Raw genomic sequence first — 19,951 nt, forward strand, 5'->3', positions numbered from 1 at the left:
AACTCATTCATTTGCAGGAACTGAAGAAACTGTAAAACTGATTTAAATCGCCAATTAAACCGATATAGTCTCAAATACCCAGCCATTTATTTCCACATTGCAGTTCCACTATGGTTTTTTTTCCTTTATTACAAGCACTGTATCATTCTCATCCCTACAGTACATCTCAGGATGACAGCTCCCCCCCCCCCCCCTCCACCCCCCCTACCACTCCCCCTCGCCTGCTTGGTATGGTCCGCTCCTCCCCTATGCTACGTCGCAGCGATGGTAGTTTCTATTGGGAGAAGGTCAAATGACTCCGCATGTCTGCCTCTGTGTACATTCCCGCTGTGGTGCACGCCTGATGAAGAAACACTTCTAAACACCGATAATGTTTGCGAGCATCTGAATCGGCTCATCGCGTGATACCCATCTGAAAGTAAGTACTGATGTGCACCGACGTGTTTGTCATCTCCGAAGCGACTCACCGGCTTATTATTTGATACGGCCGGATGAGTCGTTTCCTTATAAAGGTTTAATGTTTGTAAAGTGTTGTGTTTCCGTGCAGCTGGTACAGCTCAGGAGCCCGGATGGTTTAAAAATAGTTGTCTGAGGATGCTGATGCTTCCGGGCGGTGCAGGTGAGATTCAGGTGAAGGGTCGCTGTAATTCATCCTAAACGCCATTACGTGCTTTTTATGTCGTTTACCTGTAGTTATACTACTATCAAGGGGTGTCTATATCCCTTTTATCTGCTGCATTAATATGTATTATGTGTCCTAGAATACATTTACAAGCTTAGTGAATAAATATTCCTGCAAAAGACCCTGCAGGAATATTATAGGAACATTCAGGAGAATAAATATAGCATTAGGGGAATAAGGCAACTAGTCTTTCTAGTGGATATTATGGGAGTAAAATAAAAGCATGAAAATACAACAAAAATGCCAGGAATTGAAATAAACCATTATAAACTCAGAAATGTGTACAAAAATAGTATTTTTTAAGTTGAGTCTTGTTGCAGTGAACTGATTATTGGATGTTTACCTGCAGCAAATGGCATCCGAGGTCAGTGTTAATATGGGGGTGTAGAAAGTTCACTCCTCAGCAACTAGAAAGCTCTGAGGAAGGGAGACTTAATGAAGTGAGTCATCAGAGTCTGCCTAAAACTCCCCCCTGCAGAGTAGCATGCAGCTAAGCCTATTAGACCATTGCATAATGCAATAAGGTATAGCTCCATAAGGTGCAGAATGAGCTGCCTCCAGGGTAAGATGAGGGAAGCCTGTATATTGTCCAGGCTTTTTAATCTCTTATTATACATCCTAATAAAAACACGTGAATCCAGGGCAGGTCAGCATGTTCAGGTGTGGAGCTGAGAGTGGAGCTGTAGTACTGTTCACAGACAGTCCGTGCTGTGCTGATGTGGAAGGTAGTTTTGTTCAAGGTCACAGAGATGTTCAAGGTCAGTTCATAGAACAGCAGAACATGGATGGACAAGTTGACAAATGTTACAAGTCATGCTGACGAAAATGTGTCACAACAGGACTCATTGCGTAATCATGATACTGTTATTTTACTTGTTTCATAGTGGATGGAAAAACTTGACTTTCTTAAACCGAGGTTAATCCTGTTAATCCTAACTTTAAAAAAAAAAAAAAGTTCCCAAGAAAGCGTGCAGACATATTCTCTGAAAAGGACATACTCTAACATTTTTAACCAGCATGCACAGACTCATGCACAGCCTTAAATTTGTTCTGCAAAGTCTGGTCATCAAATGGAAATTTAGCACAGTCTGATGGAGGGAATAAAAAATCCACTTGTTGACAACCTGTCAGGTTAGAGTAAACAAGAACCATCACTTCTGTCACTACTGTAAAGGATGGTGTAGGCACACACACACACAAGCGCACACACCCACCTTGAATGATGATTCTCATGATCAAATTATGCATGGTCCTGCTGGCTTTGATTAATCCCTAACCCTGCCATCATCAGTGAGTGCTTGCTGTTACCAATTGATTACTGCACTGAGATTCATGTTGACGGAACTGAACTATATTCACTTAGTAGAAATGATTATATGCAGGCTGTTTTTTTAAAAGAAGAAACAAATTCAATTAGACTACTTAAAATAAAAACGTTTCCTTATCTGTATTTCAAGTATATCAAACTGTGCTTTCATGCTTTTGATGCTTTGTTTTGTGCTGCTGATAAGCCAAAGCTGTAAGGGAGGCTTGATGTTTATCAAGATGGTCACGACAAAATTCAGTATCTCTCAGATTCATCTGCGGAAGACTCTAAAAGTCATGTGGTTTTTTTAACAGCTGCGACTATCTCACCTATATCTGCAACCTCATTAATGCACACACACACACACACACACCAGCAGATGCTCTCAGGTAGAGCCGAGAACCTCTGCTCTACCCTGAGGAATACAGACAAACACTGAATTACTAACACCAGATCTGACTTGTTGCCAAGCAGAGTGTTTCCTGAAAACACACTTGGGTGTGAAAAAATGGTTAAGCTGCTGATAATTTTATGCTCTTAAATGCGGCGTTTCCTATGACAATATCCAGTACAAACTGCTTTTACCTTGATATGGTTTGACCTTCCTTAAGGTAAATTAGTGGTTGTGTGTAACCTTGAGTGGTTCCATGTAGATATAAGTGGTTCCTTGGGGATTCAGTGGTTTATAAGTACTGCAGTTTTAAATAAAAATGACTGATCCAGGAATAATTTCCCCTCTGAGTCATTAATGGTTCTCATTTGTTCTGTAATAGTGCCATGTAGCCAGTGAGGGATTGTTATTGCACGTTCTGTATATGTACACTTAGTTCTCCAGTGGTTCTTTGAGGGCTCTTAAATCAAGCAGACCAAAGGGAGCCACCATCACGGGTGCAGACGGAGCCTTAAATCTACGTTTGTAACTGGCTGGTGCTAATCCATGTTCAAACCCCCACATGAACTCATAGAAGTTGTTGCAATGAAAAAGAATAAAGTAGTGTTTGAGCCTGCATGTTGATGCTGTACAGTGCCACGTGAGAAGGATAATCTTAGATAGAAGAGAGTTTCTCTGCAACCAAAATCACCTTCCGTGTGATCATGAGCCAAAATTTCAAACTTTTGACACTGTTGAGCACTTTGTTCAGGCTTCAGAAGGACCTTTTTTAGTTGCTCGGTCTCATGGTGTGCTATTTTACAGGCCAAAAAAAAATTATATAATATAGACTTTTTCCCTGATTTATGAAATATGTTGAAATGTGTGAGTCAGCTGCTAGATGGAATATTTTTTCACGAGTGTTCATATTCTGTTAAAGAGGCAGTCTGTTAAGGTCACCTAATATGATGTTCAAGATTCTGCAAAAGCTGATTAAATAAAATATTTTGCATTTATAGTCTGCATGGGAGATATTAACTGGGTTAAATGATGTTCCAAAATTATCAGTTGTTCCACTAAATGTGATTCTTTTTTTTCTTTTTTTTTCTGGGTAGTCGATTGATTCAGTATTGCCCTTCCATGAAGTTTTTTTTAAGAGACAGATCAAAAAAATTAGTGCTGCAGACATTCTAAATTGATTCTCTAGTGTAGTCCAAGCTCAAAAAACAATAAACCCTTCATTTCCCATAATGCAGTTCATTAGCATCTTTCATTAAACCCCCCTGCCTCCTAAATCTGCACACCTAGAGTTTACAATGAGGGTTTTCTATGAAAGATAATCCTGATCCTGATGACATCATCAGGGTTATTTTTTGCAAGTTTTGGAAAAGCGCCCTCCAGAGCCACAGAAGACATTATACAACTGTTTTTACAGGCTCAGTTGTACTCCTGGTGATGATTGAACTGAATTTAATATGTAAAATCAGTGAACTGCAGTAACTGAAGTATCTATTAAAATTCTAAATATTACTGACTCTGATATAAAATCTTGTTGATATTAGAGTAATTTAAAACAGTTGCCCTCTAATGTTGATCCATTCGTCCCTCTCCAATGCACCTGTCTCATGAAATAGATATGCGAAGTGTCCCTCTGTTCTAATTCATCCCCACTGCCAGCAATAACATTGCTAGATTAATGAATGCATTCAGTCTTTTTCAGCTATAACAATTATTAGTTTTTCAAAGATTGTACTTTTTTGTGATGCTGCTGAATTTGGGGAATATCAGAAAGAAAAGGTTTAAAACAGTGATGGATAGAGAGAGGGAAACAGGCAGGCAGGCAGGCAGGCAGGGAGGGAGGGAAGGAAGGAGGGAGGGAAGGGAGAGTCTTGAATCCACAAGAAAGCAATTAGATAATGACAAGGGCAGTGACACAGTGATTTGTTGCCTTCTGTTGTAATGTGATGCCAGGAATCCAGCCGAAAATTAATTTTAAAGCTTCCAAGAAATACATTCCACCATTATGTTGCTTTATGGTCCTATACTGGCTGGAGACATTGTTGACAAAGATGCAGCTGAAATTCCCGGACAGGACGATGCTTTTACGCCACTTTGATGCTTTACTGTATATGTGGTGCAGTTTGCTAAAAATGACTTGTGTTTACATGTAGGAGTGTTGATTCTGGAGTCGCCAAGAACAGTCCAGTAATAGTAATGATTTGACTTTGTATCTAAGGGAAGCTGCCAGACTGCAGGCCATAAAGCGGCCCCCTCCTGCCCTCCCTTGTTTTGCTTTAAATGCCCCGAGGACTGATTTGTTTTCTCGCCCTTCTCTGTGTGATTTTCATCTCTTGTCTGGCTTCCTCACTGTTATCCTACCGTCTAATGATGATAATCTCAAAAGAGACTTACGGAGGATAAACATCCTCAGCTGTCCTCTTAAAAAAACAACAGGTGAACAATAGAGGAAGGACGAACTTGCGGTTGTAGGATGTAGCTTACACGGTAGCGGGGCGGGTTTGGTTTGGGTCCATAATAGCTTTACCTACATACAGTAAACAGCGCCATGGGACTAGTTGGAGGATTACAGAGGATTTGCCATGCTAAGCCACAGGAACCCAGCCCAGTGACCCCCTCATGTCTCCTCCTCCTCCCTTGAGCAGAGCAACAAACCGCCCCCTTCTCCTCTCACCTCCCGGTCTTCTAGGTCCATGATGCAATGGGAAGCCAGCCATGTGACCCAAATCACTGATTATATGGATAGGATAAAGGATGGCGGAGGCACTCTTTGGATGTTGATGTTTCATAAAGTGATTAAATCTGCTTCCCCTGAACTGGTTAGAGAGTGATGAATCCGCGTTCATTCCTTCTGTTCTACCGGTTTTCACCCTTTGCCCAGGCAGACCTTTTCTGATTACGCTGCAAATTTTGCTTTAATGACTGAACTTATCATCCAAATAGCTGTCGGGGTAAATTAAGGGCGTGTTCTGAGTGCATTTTCCTCTTGCGAATGGAGTGATAATGTGACAGCAAAATGACATACATCACAAATCCCTGCCATGTAACTTGATGGGAAGAAGGTGATGCTGTCAGCAAACTTAAATCAGATTTGGCTCCTTCACTTAAGTTGAGTGCACATTGCCTTTGGTTCCACTTTGGGACACTACTTGAAAGCCAATTGAATCAAAGCAAGGGGATGGGGCCATTTTTGACGAACACTCCATGGGCATTTGTCTCTGTCAGCCTAATATCACGCAGTGAAATGACTCAGCAGAGAGCAGTCCCCAACCCAACTGTGTACATGTCTTTAACTCAAACTGACAGTGTTCTCACTCTTGTACATACCTTGCCATGAGCAACTCTGCTGGAAAGCTGAGGTTTTCTCTTTTTTTCCCACCATTGTCATCATCATGTGCAGCCTCCATGCACATAGAAACTTCAGGAACACTCACAGACAGAAATAGATCAACCCAGGAAGGCAGAGATTTATTTTGAGTAAACAAGTGAACTCTAAGGAAGAAATTCTCAGTAGTTTTCTTTGCATAATGTAATCTCTTGAGGCTCTCATGTAGTTTCTGACTGAAATGATGTTGTGTACAAGCAAGCAAGAGAAGAGAATCATTCCCCTTGTGTGAGGGATGACTTTGTTGCTAGGGGCCTTGTGTCAATATTTCCTTAAGTGATTCATTTTTTTTTTCATCGACCTTTTCATTGACCGTGTCACCTTTTTCAATAGGGCTACAGTTCGTCATATTTTTATGTAATGTGCAGGAAATAGCATGGCAAATGTGGGCTTGGAGAAATTGTGCGAAAGGTTCATAGAGGAAATTTCTATGGCTCTGTTTCATTCTATACTACAGTGGTCAGCCTTAATCTAATTTTAGTAAAGGTGGGGACACACATTATGATTGTTGGACTGATTTTATAGTGGATGATTTAGGTGTCATGACTGATCTGACCAAGTCCAATCCAGTCTGGAACAGTGTTTAAAGATTCTGACTGTTTACCTTCTGTTTAAGTGGCTGCTCATCGTTCTCATTAAGATTAGTTGGAATATGAGCATTAGTATTTGTCGCAGAAGAATCTGTACTCAAAGTCCACAGACTGGCTTTGATGGAACTTTGTTCAGCTGCATCTAACAGTCTTCATCAGCGAATGGCACTGCCTCAAGTGTCATTCAGTAATGATAGACAGTGAGATGTGGTTGAAAGGTCTGAAAATGCTCAAGGTGGACTGTGAAGTAAGATGAGTTAAGATGATTGGAATTGGGATCTTTGAGATCATGTAGTAGGAAGAATAATATTTTGAAAATGAGCAACCAGTGAAATAGAGCAGTAAAGAATCCAATGTTTTTGATGAATGGTTTTGGTACAGGAACAAGCAATGATGTTCTGGCAGTATTTGCGGCTGTTTGCTGTCCTCAGTGTTTACTCAGTCTTTCCATATGTTGCTGGTTTTTGGTGTCTGGTCTTTGCAGGTTTCAGTAATCTTAAGGTCTACTCCCAGGTTATTTCGACAGTCTCAACAGAGCAAGCTAAAGCCAGTTTGTACTTGAGCCCACTGTCTCTGTCATATCCCACAGTATATATTCAGGACTTCATTACAATTTTCAAATATGAGTTGTCAGACCATTAGTTTTACAGGGAGCTCACTTTACAAGCGTGCTTTTTACCTTGTTATCTTGTATTTAAATTCATTGTTGGATTGGGTTCAAAAAGTTGTATAAACCATGTTAAATTAACTCAGCCAGTGTGAACTTGTATTCTGTTTAGTGGAAATGGTAATTTAAGAAACATTTATGGTCTTCCATATTTTAACCTCATTGCAGTGGCATTCCCATAAGCATACATGGCGGCTCCAATATAACCCAAGCACGCTGTCTATAAAAGATATAGCTGTTATGATTCAAGCTAGAATGAGTCTCCTTGTGCTTTATTAGATGGTGGCATACAAAAAGGTAAACTGGAGAACTCTGATATATTAGTTGTAATAAAACCCTAAATGTGTTAAAGTTATGATCTTACTTTTTTGTCAGATTTTCAGCATTTCTTTCTAAAAAAAGAAATTGTCAACAATCTCTTGGTCTAAATGAGATATTCTGAAGATAGTGTCAATACAGGAGTACCATTACGTGATGTTTGGACACTGAAATTAAACAAGATCTATCCATTATCCCTTTCTGCTGATGAGTGGCTGGCAACATTTACATTGAGATTTTTCATTTGCCAGAGAAACGCTCTCATCCAGGGCAACCCAGCAATCCAACAATGATGCAATTGACCTCAAGCATATTGCCAAGTTCCTCCAGGAGAGGAAGATAAGATGCCCCCGAGAAGATAACAACCATGCATCGCAACCATTAGCCAAACGCAAATATGAGAGTCAAAAATGACAGAGGGGGTGTTTATTCGTTGCCCAGTAATTGACTGAGCATTTCCATAATGGCATTGTGTTTCCTGCCAGGCTAATGTGACCCCTATTAGTTCGGGAAACATACTACAATCAGGCTCTGTGTGAGCCGCTAGACACAGCCAAGGAAATGAATTGGGGATAAAGAAGAGATGAGGGACTGGAGGGGGGAGTGATGTAAACAATGGTTAGGTGCAGACAATGGGACAACCAGGGGACAGGAGAGGAGAACAGATGATGAGAGATGAGTCATATCACTGCAGCAAACCGGGCCCTGATTTAAAAGCCACTGCTATTGAAGGTAAAGATGATTTTTGGCTAGATTTTAATTTTGGGTAGCCTATATTGGAATTTAATACTCACCAAATACTGATGCCAATTTACATTAGGTATAAATTTCTTTTCACTGGTATAAGTTTCTTTATTTTGATGCATTGCACTGTGACATCTTGCGCATTAAAGTTTTGCGCATTTTTACACACTGACCAAGAAATTGTGTGCAATATGTCAGCAAACTCCACACCCTGAAAACCTACAACCAGAATTGATTCAATCTTTTCTGTGCACTAGAGTTTTTCTTACCATGCAACAGCTCATATTAGAAATGAATTTGAACAAATAGGGCCATGGCTAGGGCTGCAATTAACAAATGTTTTCATTATTGATTAATCTGAGTTTATCTGTCTGTTCCTTCTTTATTAATTGATTAGTTGCTTGGTCATTTGATATCCTCAAATGTCTTGTTTTGTCCCGACCAACAGTCCACAGCCCAAAGATATTCAGTTTATATTAGAATACTAAAGAAACCAGAAAATATTCACATTTGAGAAGCTAGAATCAGAGAATTTGGACATTTTTTTCCCCCAAAAATGACTCCAATGATTGGTTGATAATCTAAATAATTGCTGATTAATGTAATAGTTAACAACAAATCAATTAATTGACTAATCGTTGCAGCTCTAGTAATGGCTACAGAATTTCAGTTATGAATAGAATATGGGTACTTCTCCTCTGCAGCCACAATTCAGTCTTTCCTTGTCTTTCTTAAATGCTTCTGAGGAACATTGGTACAGGAAATGCATTGCTTTAAAATAGTACCACAGCTATATCTACTGTATGTATTATGTGGCTGTTGTGTTGTTTTCTCTGCTCTGTGCTCTCTTGTGTACTTCTTCATGGCTGGTACTGATTTTAGCTGCATGCTGGGCCAGCTAATCCTGCTCCTGATCAATACTCTACTTCTCCTGCTCACCCACTGGATTTCATCCAGGAACCAACACAGCTGATATTTTTATTTACCTTGTCTTCTCGTCAGTCATTCATAAACTTGGGGGCAGGGCGAATTGACATTTACATCAAAAATAGTATGGGTATGATACAGTGAATAGAATTGACTGCATTTGCCTTGGCTACGTTAGCAGCTGAGCTAGTTGCCTTGGCTGTTTGCGGTTGGTTGTGTTAACTGTGCACTGCATACATGCTTAGCTCATCTTTGTTTTGTGTGAAATAGCTCTGTCAACCCTGAGTGTAAAGCTGCCTGTGTTTGGCCAAACACACCACCTCTGTGTCATTGTTGTTTTACGGTCGGCAGCTTTCAGCAGAAGTGCAGACCAGAGCACCGGCGATACCTGCTGTCCCTCTGTCTGTCTGAGGGATTCGCCTCAATCCATTACATGCTTGGATGCTGATAGTGTTTGTCAGAATGCTCTGCACGCCCAGAGACAATTAAGCTGAAACACAAGGCTGGCTTAATGAAGCTCGGCAGAAAAAACATCCTCAAACAAGGTTCTTTTGCCAAAGAGATAGAAGTAGACAAGGTCCATTCATGTCAGGAGGAACCACGTGGCTCGACTGGTACGTTGTTTTGGTGTAGGTTCATGCACTAGTGATAAACTATACACATAAGATAAGATATACTTTTTCTTGGGCTAAGTGTTACTGCATCACAAAACATTTATCTCCTAAACATACTTACTTACATACTTACCCTACATCATTCATACAAAAAAAACAAAAAAAGACCACAACACAACCACACTAACCTGACGCGCCAAATGGTGCGTTTATCACCGTCTTAGCCTGCAAGGCAGCTGGATTTGCGACACTGATTGGTCTAAACCATGGGTGGTTCGGACATAGCGCATAATTTGAAGCCCGACAATATGGATTCTCGCGTGATCTCATGATCTTGGGAAAGAGTGCTTTTGAGTCAAAGGTTTTGTGTATCCCAGCATGTTTGCATGTTTAAATACCCAATTCACACAAGGTTCCCATGTAATTCTTGTCCAGAGCCCTGTTCTTAGTCCATTGAGTTGATTTGTTCATCATGGATAACAGCACGCTCTTACAGTATAATGAAATAAATTCAACATGAGTAAAGAGTTGAAACCATGATCAGCAATTATCGGCTGCCATGGTACCATGACTGCGGCTTTTTATTCAGCTACAAAGAAGGACATGTTCTACAGCTGAGGAATGTTATCTAAAGTATGAAGTGGAACTATGCCAAATCTGCTAATAAATGACAGATTTAAAGATTCAGTGTGTAGAATTTGGTGGTATCTAGCGGAACAGACTTGGCAGAAATGAAATATAATATTCATAAATATGTTTTAATTAATGTATAATCACCTGAAAATCAATTGTTGTGTTTTCATTACCTTAGAATGAGCCCTTTATATCTACATAGGGAGCGGTTCCTCTTCCACGAAAGCTGCCATGTTGCACGGCCATGTTTCTATGGCGGGGGGGGGGGGTTCAGTTTGTTTCTCATCACTAGATGCCATTAAATCCTACACACAGGTCCTTTAAGGTAAAAATGGAGAAATTGTATGACCAATGTATTACTGAGTTACATGGTTGCATTAAGCCTGCGAACTAGCTCAAGCTGAGAATGTGAGTGTTCTGCTGTGCTCACACATGACATACTCTACTAGCTATAACGTAAATCTAACACACCCTTAAAACTGCTCACCTGGGAAGTTTGCCGTAACAGCTGCAGTCACTTGCTGCCATCGTTGCTGCTGTTCTTTTGTCATTTCATATTCCTTTTACTCCACTTCAGCATCCACCTATAGGCTCCCCTGGTGGGAAGATATTATTGTCACCCCTCAATCCTTGCTGCATGTAGCTTGGTGTAACCTTGCTCGGAGTGACAAGCTCTTTTTTTTTTTTTTTTTTTTTTAACCAATTTCTGACCAAATAGAACATGACAGTTCATAAAAAGACAAAAGCATAAAAACAATATCCAAATGCTAGGTCGCATGTATGAAATCAAATATTAGCTCAATGCAATTTAATGTATGTATTACTCAATAATATGGGTGACTATACAGCAGGCTGGGTTCAATTTATGTTTTGTGCATCTTTTCAATCGTATCTTTGACTTTCTCTTCTTTGTTGGCTTCAGGTTTCTTTTCATTTCACTGTTATGTTGCTATACTGCTATATAGCTTTAAAAGGAAGCTTATTGGTTTGGTCTCAAGCCCAATGGCAGGTGAAGCTGGCCTCATATAATCTCAAATAATGTCTAAATGTATTTTCAGTTTTTGTTTTGGTCTGGTATAGATGCTGAAAGCTTGAAGGTTTGTTATTTTTCTGAGGGTCTGGGTTTGAGTGCTCGGTTTGGTAAAGCACTCTGTGAAACCATTTTAAAGCCCTGCAACACTGTGACGAATGGGAGGATGAGTCACATTTTAACAGCAGTGAAAAAGGAAATTGTGCGACTCTTTTTGAAATTATCTCTCTGTGCTCCCTGGGCTCTGAATTTTCCCTCCGATTAGATAAACAGTTCGCTTTAATGAAATGAAATATTTTATAATAATTGGCTTTCACTGTGCATGTACTTGCAGCCTTTTATGGCGAGTTATTTCTCATCTCATTAATGTCCCACTGCTGCTATAGTGGTCTGAAATGTTTCAGATGTATAAAAACGGAACCTGGTTAAAAGTGATGTACTATCTGTGAAGTTCAAAGATTATATTTTGTTGAAGTCGGACTGTTGTTCTCCTTGGTGGAGCATAAGGCAGGCTTTACACATATCTGAAATGTGTGTTTTGTTTGGCCTCTAAAAGTGAGTCTACTGTAATCCTTAATCCACCTAATTGCATTATCAAGCTTACGTCATACCCTGAAAGCAATGCAACGTCAGAACAATTAACCCGAACTGTAGCCCGTATTTAAAACATTTTCTTGTCTACAAAACATAGTGTGCCAAACATGACATGAAGAAATAATAATGCATTTGTGTTGCCACTTGTGCGTGCTGTTATCTTATCTTCTGCGAATCATGGAAGCCACAAAATTGGCTGCTGCACTTCCTTAGATTACTTACAGAAGTGAGTACATCCACCGTCTCTATGTCACCTGAATGAATTATCAGATGTTTCCACTGTCACACTATTTTGTTAACCTTTACGCTTGCTTGTTCAGCTCTCCTCTGCTCCCTGCCAGTGTGTAAGAAAGAGGCAACATACTCCAGGTGTTATAAATGAGATGCATGTGCAGGCTCGCGAGTCCAACTGGTGTGGGGAGAAGAAGGTAGATGGGGCCGAGCGGGGTGCTTTAATCACCCCATTCTCCTTCTCCCTCCCTCCCTCCTTCCCTCTGGCCCTCCACTCATCTCATTACAGACAGGAGAGGGTGAGAAGTGAGGCCTGCATAGACCTCAGCATTAATTATTGAACCCTATCTTCTTTTACTCCAGCTCCTCCTCCACAGTCTCTGATAACCTTTACATAAAAGAGCAGAGGCTAACCCGCAGCCACTATACAGTGTGGTAGGTATAGCATAGATGCACTGTATAGTAAGAGACCCGGTTTGGGGATTTAACCATTCAGTGTCTGTGTTACTTAATAGCCTGCATGTGACAAGTTTGCCAGAGCAAGCAGATATATAGGTCCCCTTCTTAATTGCATTTTAATTGCAAACGTTCCTTATTGCTCCAGTTGAGCTTCAGTACTAATTAACTCCATTCTGTTTTAATGGGTGCTGTCGTGGCGAGGTAAAACAAATAATTATTAAAACTGCCATTTGACTCCGACTGCACTGCCTTTGTCATGTTGGCTGAGTTATGCTCTGCTCATTGCCTCCCGCCATGCCCAGTCAATTTGAATCGCTCAGTTGGAGGCCGGCTAATGGAGGTTGTTGAGGTCATCTTGGCCAAAGCATCCAGACAACTTGAGGGCGACTTGACTGTGATGCTGAAAATCTTAATGTTATCTCCTTCTGTCCCCTGCCCCTGTCTTATGCTTTTGTATGTATGTGTGTGCGTGTCGGTGTGTGTGTGTGTGTCTGTACGTGCCTCCTGCAGGTTTGAATAGTCAACATCAAGCCTCGACCCTCCCAAAGCCTCTGAGCAGGAGAAAGAAGACGCCGCCAAGATGTTCAGCACCAAAAGGTCAGCGCAATGTCACTTTTGATCTATTCTTATCTGCTCATAAAAAAAAAAGCGTCAGAAATCTCAGGGCATTTTAAAATGGCTTCTGTTGATAATAGCTGACATTTCTGGTCAGCTATGTTCCACAGATGACTTAGGATGTGAAAAGACATTGATGTGAGGAAAAGGGGATGGTTGATTTCAGATCACAACACAAAAAAGCCATTTTTGTCTATTATTTGTCCAGGGCGAAGTACGTAGATAATATAATTTGAGACACCATACCTTTATGCATCTATATCTATAAATTAATATTTTTAGCTACTAAATTTCAAACTAGATGGACAGTTGAGAATCTTTTAAACACAATTGTAAATACTTTCATTGAGCCTTGTAGGAAGTTAAAGAAGCCCAGTTTACAGTCCTCTGTGCTTGTGTGTACATTTTGTATTTTTAATGTGGCTTGTGGTAGCGTACAGTCTGCATAAATCATTTATGGCTGTGGCTTTTCTGGATGTTGACTGCGAGGCAGAAGTGGTCACATTGCTTATCTAGTATGTGTAAGGTGGATCAAAACAAAAGGCTTATGGTTGCTTCTTTCGTGTTGTTTTAATCCTAGGTGGACTAATTTACACCTTGGGTTTGGTTTATATCTGAGTATCTGAGTCCATTGATACATTCCTGAGAACATTCCATTCACTCTGCCATTGAAAACACAAATTAATTCCTCTTGAATAATTAATTGCATGATTTCAAATAGAACACTGTGTTTTGAATCAATATGGTTATAATGTACAGGCTTATTGCCGTGAAACTTGTTTTTGTTTTTACAGCCTTTATATAGCCTAAGGAGGAAGGCTGTGTGCAGAAATTGTAGCTTGCATGATTGCAATTTTTCCAATAAGTAATGTGAAACTAAAACAGTGACATCTCATTATTTGTTGCTTAATGAGAAAAAAACACATTTACTTACTATTTTATTCTGAGATATTTATAAAAATGAATACAAACTGTCTAGAAAATCTGTTTTATTGTGTAGAAGACATCTATTTGAAATATAGTTTTTACAAAGGAAATAAGTTGTCAGTCTGCAAGTGCAGCATATACAATATACAAAATACATTTTCATTTTCAAGTGTAAGAAATTGATATTTTGTTGTTGTTATTATTATTATTATTTAGTAAGGTGCAAACCTGCTTTACTTTACTACTGTACTTTACTACCTACAGAAAATGTTCCAAGGCCAAAGGCAATTCAAACTAGATTTTTTTGAGGGGTTACAGGTTAAATATATATATATTTTTCCTTCACAATAGCACATTCCTGTGTGCTATTGTAGACTAATGCTAATGCTCCTGTGTAGGCTAATGCTAGCAGCTCTGTCCTGCTGTTTATTGAATTTGGGGAAGTTTACACTCCGGTAACTTGAACCAAACTCTATCTCTGTCTGAAATCAAGCACCCATCGTTTCAAAAATATTTGAAACCACTCAAAGAATTCTGAGTGGTAAATTTGCCACTGTTAGCACTGTAAACTGCATGGGCCTATGTGCTGTACAAGGAAAATTTCACAGGTGTCGCAACAGTAAGAAAGGGGACGGGGCTTAGCAAACAGTCAGTTAAGGCCATTCATGTATAAAAATCTTAGCCATATTTCTGTACATATTGAAATCAGTCTTTAAACCTATTCTGAGGGCTTAAAAGTGTATGTGCAATCTAGGTATTTTCTGTGTGAGAGTTAGAAAGATAAAGGCACACAGCTTGCAGTCCCCAGATATGACTAAAGAGAAAGTCATCTTGATTGTATCACAAACAGAGGCTTGTGCTCTAAAAGTAATTTTGATTTTTACACATCTGTCAACAGTACTTCTAGTTTATATTGTTCTGCCACTGATATATGCAATATCAGATGTTCACCCATAGATACAATCACCTATAGTATATGTTACACACACATACACTTTTTCTCTGTAGCTAAGCCCATACAGATGTGAAAGACCTTTTGTACTGATGGCAGCAGAATCCAGTGGTGGAACCAGATGGTTGGATGAAACTGACATTAACTTGTCAAATTGTGATTTACACTGACAAAGAAGACTTGCCACTGCATTAGTAAGATATTGATTGCTTCTTTGCCTGCATGTTGATAGTCACACCCTCACACATAAGGTTTGTTTTAATTATTTGGTTTTTGTCAGGATGAGATGTCAGCACTAAGAATATAGAGGAATATGTTTACAGGAGAAAGTTTCTGTTGTTGGGAAGCGAGGTATAGGAGGAGGTTAAGGTATTATAATGTGATAAGGACTGAGTGCTGTCACAATGCTGCATCCATCCACCTGTCTCCTAGAAGCATGTGTGATCATCATACTGTGGGTGAAAAGATGATTAAACCAAGCCAGCTCTTCATCTTCAGGGAGCTGTGTCAGCACAGTCGATGACACGGATACGCTCAAAATGACTGTAATAGGCTGCCATCTTGAAATTCAAAGACTCAAAAAGCTCATTCACATTTTTGCTGAATATGAAACAAAGCATTTTTCTCCCACTAAACTGCTGAACGAAACATAAAGTGGTTGAGGAGATCTGTGTATCTGTCAGAGATTGCTATGTGCTGTTGTGGCTTTATCTGTGGGTTTTTAATATTGGTTTTCCTCTTGGGTTCCCTCGAGTCATCTCCAGCAACACCTACATACAATGCAAGAGCGTAATTAAAAGTCTTTCATTAAAATTTAATCAGTCAAACGTCTTAACATAGCAGTTTACCTTTAATTTGAATAGAATGAAGTGTGGAACACAGGCACGGATAATAAATCCAAAGCATTAGCACTCTGCTCCTTACTCTGTTTAGTGCTCTCTCCTCTAATAATATGAATTGTTTTACTGTTATGGATAAGCTGAGAGTGCAGCATATCCACAGCTTGATTGTTTGTGTCTACATGTGGTCATTAAAATGTAACTGGAGCGCTGTTAAACTGAGTCTTTCATTCTGGATGAGAACATTTATGAAGTGATGCACCATAGCTTTCATTTGGGTTATTCATAAATCCAGCTCCATGAAAAGAAACAGATATGATTCCTTTGAATGTTGGTGTAATTTATGTTATGCTCTAGACAGAGATGTCCAGAAAAGGAAATGACAAGCCAGCCTTAATCCTTAGACTAATAATTACTGAATTGCCATTGTGTTTCATCTTATTCTTTCAGCCTGACATCATGTTCATGTTAGCCAGTTTCTTGTTGGGACTGAGTTCTTTTGTTCTGGTATGTTTGAACTAATCAGTAGCAACTAACTTGTACATCCTGCCAACATCATTTTCAGTTGACACAAAAGCCTCTCACATTACACATTGTCATTTGATACAGTTATCATCCTAAAAAAAATAGAAATTGCTTATAGATAAACCGCTTTAAGGTTTTTCCTCACAATTAAAGAAATAGGTCGATATAAGCGTTGTTATTTCTGAAAGTCCACTTATAGCAACTTGTACAGTTATGTCAATTGCATGCATGCTTGTTGCCAATTTTGTGGCCATTTTTCTGTCACTGTTTTTCATGGATGTGGCTAAGCAGCTAGCTAGTTAATTAGGAAAATGACATCCCCCTTCTTAATTCTGCCTACAAAGCTGATTATTCGAAGCTCTGATTGGCCAATTGTTTCTCCAAATAGCCATCAGCAGGCACAACGCCATACCTATGTGAAATGCTGTAGTCCAGGGGGGCAAGTGATGCGAGTGGACACACAGGTTATGTAATGAAAATAAAACTGAGTGTACAAGAAATGCGTGTTGTAATCATCCATTCCATTGTAAAACATCATGTGCGGCTTTAGAAATGTAATCAAATACAGTTTAAAACTGATTGTGTAATAAGATTTTCCTTCATTTTCATTTCCAAAGAAACAGTAAGTTTTTACCATCAGTGCAAAAGCCAAAGCTACAAAAACTTTACCCAGTGTAAGTAAACAGCTTATTCCCTCAATACTCCTGACTCTAGGCAGTTTTGTAGAAACTTTTGCACAGGTGTTTCAAGGTTTGTTCAATGTCTATTCTTGTCATTTCTTCAAGTAAAAAGGTTTCATACGTGGCTCCTGGCTCCAGTCTTGTGAACCAGTGTGGGTGGACAAGGATTCAGTTCAAGGCCTAGAGGAATGTTGTTACCATGTTGTCAGCTGTTGTCTGTGACTGGTTATTCCAACCTGTCCTCTTGTTATAACTATCCTAATCTACATACCATCTATGTGGATATGCCCAAAAAAGTAAAACACACTGGTAAAATTATTACTAAAATTCCCTTACTTGCATAGATATTTGAGCATGTAGTCTTATAATTCTACTCTTATAACTCCAGCTCTAATACACAACACAACCTCAGTTTGACCCCATGTTTTCCAGTCAAAGTCACTCAGCATCATCTTCCCAGGCTGAGGAGAAGACTGTCAAAAAGAGTAATTCCATGTCCATCCTCGGTTGTCACCCATTTTGGGTCATTGGTTCAAACTAGTTCCTCCCAGCTGTTTTTGTAAACTGTCGGGACAGGAACAGGAAATAACTGTCATGCCAGCAGTAGCTCTAGCAGACATCTTGAAGAGTCGGCATTGCGGTGTCACGACTGGACCAGTAATTGCTTTCAGTGGGAGCTGTAATGAAATTACTGCAATATGAGTTGGACACATTAGAGGCAAAATGGAAGACTTGAAGACTTTTTTTTTGCCAAATCTTTGGCAGTTGAGCTGATGTTTCACTGTAGCTTGGCCCCTTTTTGTAAAGAGATGTTGAGGAAAGATGGGTTCCTGTGGTAGCCTCACAGGATGACTCATCACAAACAATCCAAACAATGAAGAAGGTAAACTCTGTCATTATCTGTCACACCACACGCTCTGTCCCTGCAATATGTCCTTGACATACTCTTGTACCATGATGACATACGTGTGCAAGTACCTGCACCTCTGCCCTCATCTATACAGTGATCTATATGTCACATTCTCATCATGGCAGTTAAGCTTATAATGACACATTAGTAATTACAGTCTTAACAAAATACGAGATCCGACATTGACCCTCCCACTTATCTTGACCTTCATAAGGAGTAATTGGATATCTAACTATCTGTAGCTAGAAGCTGTTGATCGACATCAAGGGGCCTTGCACTTGATTACTTATGTATGCAGGGGGAAGAGAATGGTGTCTAGGGAGTAGAGTGCATGCTGGGATGTGTTAACCCCCTGCGAAGGCCTGCTGATCCAATCATGATGAACAGGCTGCCATCCCGATGCCGCACACTGACTCTCCTTGGACCGACCTTGAGGGGTGTTGCAACAGTGCGTCTCATTGCATGAAAGCCTTGCATGAAAGACATTATCTGTCTTGCACTTTCTTGTAATGTAATATACATCAGCTTGGGCTGTACGCAATTGATTTTGTTGAATACCAAGTGAGTTTTTGCATTCAATTCTAACTTGGCTGCAAAAAAGGGTGTGCATTAAAAATCAAATTACAGTGTTAAACTGCAGATAACGGTAGCAACAGAATTTCTTCTTTGTATCACTGTTGCCACTTAAAGGGAAGTTCCAGTTTCATATGACTTACTTACCTACTTTTGTTGTTTTGGCCACCATTCTGATCAGTGATTGTACTCACCAAAGTAATTTCCGAGATCTGGCAGCAACAACATCACTTAAAAGTCCAACAGAGCAAAGAAGTATTTTCCTGACCTTGAAACTCACTTTGTGTGTCTGTGTGGTATTTTGTTGACCAGCGCACAGTGCACAGGTGGGAGGAAAGGCGCAGACAAGTGGGAGGGTCATTCAAATGAAGCAGCGCAAAGACAGTTGTTGTATTTTGGTTGAAATTTGGTCCTATATATTGACACTGAAAACAGATGTCTCAGAACCATGTCGGTTTCTGACGCAATGTCAATTTGCTGCTGCTTTGGTGATTTTTATCAACAAGATCAAACTAAATACTTTCTGCAAATGTGCTGCAATAACAGATTAATACTTTAAATATGAGTACGTTATTAAATACTCTCCAACCAAAATTGGCACACAAAACAACATTTAATGAGGTTAAAGCACGAAAGTCAGTAAATCAGTCTGCATTAAACTTTAAATGAATGTGGGTGATTCTTAAAGTATCTGTTGTCCACAACTGCTTTATACTGTATGAAAAGCTTCTCCTTCAGGTCATTAAATCCCTGCAGCATCTGAAGGCAGGAGGACTGATATGTTGATAAATCCACAGCCTCTGAAAAGTGCTGCGCCAGAGCGTGGTGCCGTTACGCACAGCCGTTCACTGTGTTTACCTTCTTTAAATCACCAGATGTCACCAGGCTGCTACAGAATAACCACACACACCTCTACATGCATCAGACTGGTTGGTTATGATAAGATATTTTGCCTTTTTGGGCTCATCATAGCCTCTTCTACAGCTTTCTTTTCAGCAAAAGTAGTTCATGTTTAAAAAATGAAACACATTACAGTGCAAACGCTGTTGTATAACATTAATTACTAAATTATGCAACCATTTACAAGATGAGATACATTAGTACTGTGGCTGAAATAGCGTCGGTCTGATGCAGTCATATAAATGGCTTCACCAAAAATATTTTTTAAATTTCTTTTATTAGTAACTACCTGATGAAAAAATCCTACTCCATCTTTGGCTGCAGATTTGTGGTGATGTGTGTTCATGTTGTGGCACTCCGAACCATCCAGACACAGCTTATCATGTTTAACTGTGATTGGCACACCTGACACACTCCTTCAGAACTATGAAAGCCAGATGTGACTGGCTGAAAGAGTATTTA

The 19,951-nt window shown here is 39.7% G+C and overlaps 1 protein-coding gene across 4 annotated transcripts in view; it reads left to right on the plus strand.

Moving 5' to 3' along the window:
* The first annotated feature begins 271 nt into the window (after positions 1-271).
* oxr1a (oxidation resistance 1a) overlaps positions 272-19,951 on the plus strand; it is a 157,509-nt gene continuing 137,829 nt past the window's right edge. For 2 of the 4 annotated variants that reach the window (XM_042423221.1, XM_042423224.1), the window contains exons 1-2: positions 273-418; positions 13,079-13,165. In XM_042423221.1, coding sequence (XP_042279155.1) covers positions 13,149-13,165 — 17 coding nt within the window. In that variant the 5' untranslated portion in view covers positions 273-418; positions 13,079-13,148. Of the gene's footprint in view, positions 419-547; positions 620-13,078; positions 13,166-19,951 lie in introns of all 4 variants that reach the window. The other 2 variants (XM_042423222.1, XM_042423225.1) reach the window with 2 other exon arrangements.

This window comes from Thunnus maccoyii, chromosome 10, assembly GCF_910596095.1.
Source record: "Thunnus maccoyii chromosome 10, fThuMac1.1, whole genome shotgun sequence".
NCBI classification, from domain to species: Eukaryota; Metazoa; Chordata; class Actinopteri; order Scombriformes; family Scombridae; genus Thunnus; species Thunnus maccoyii.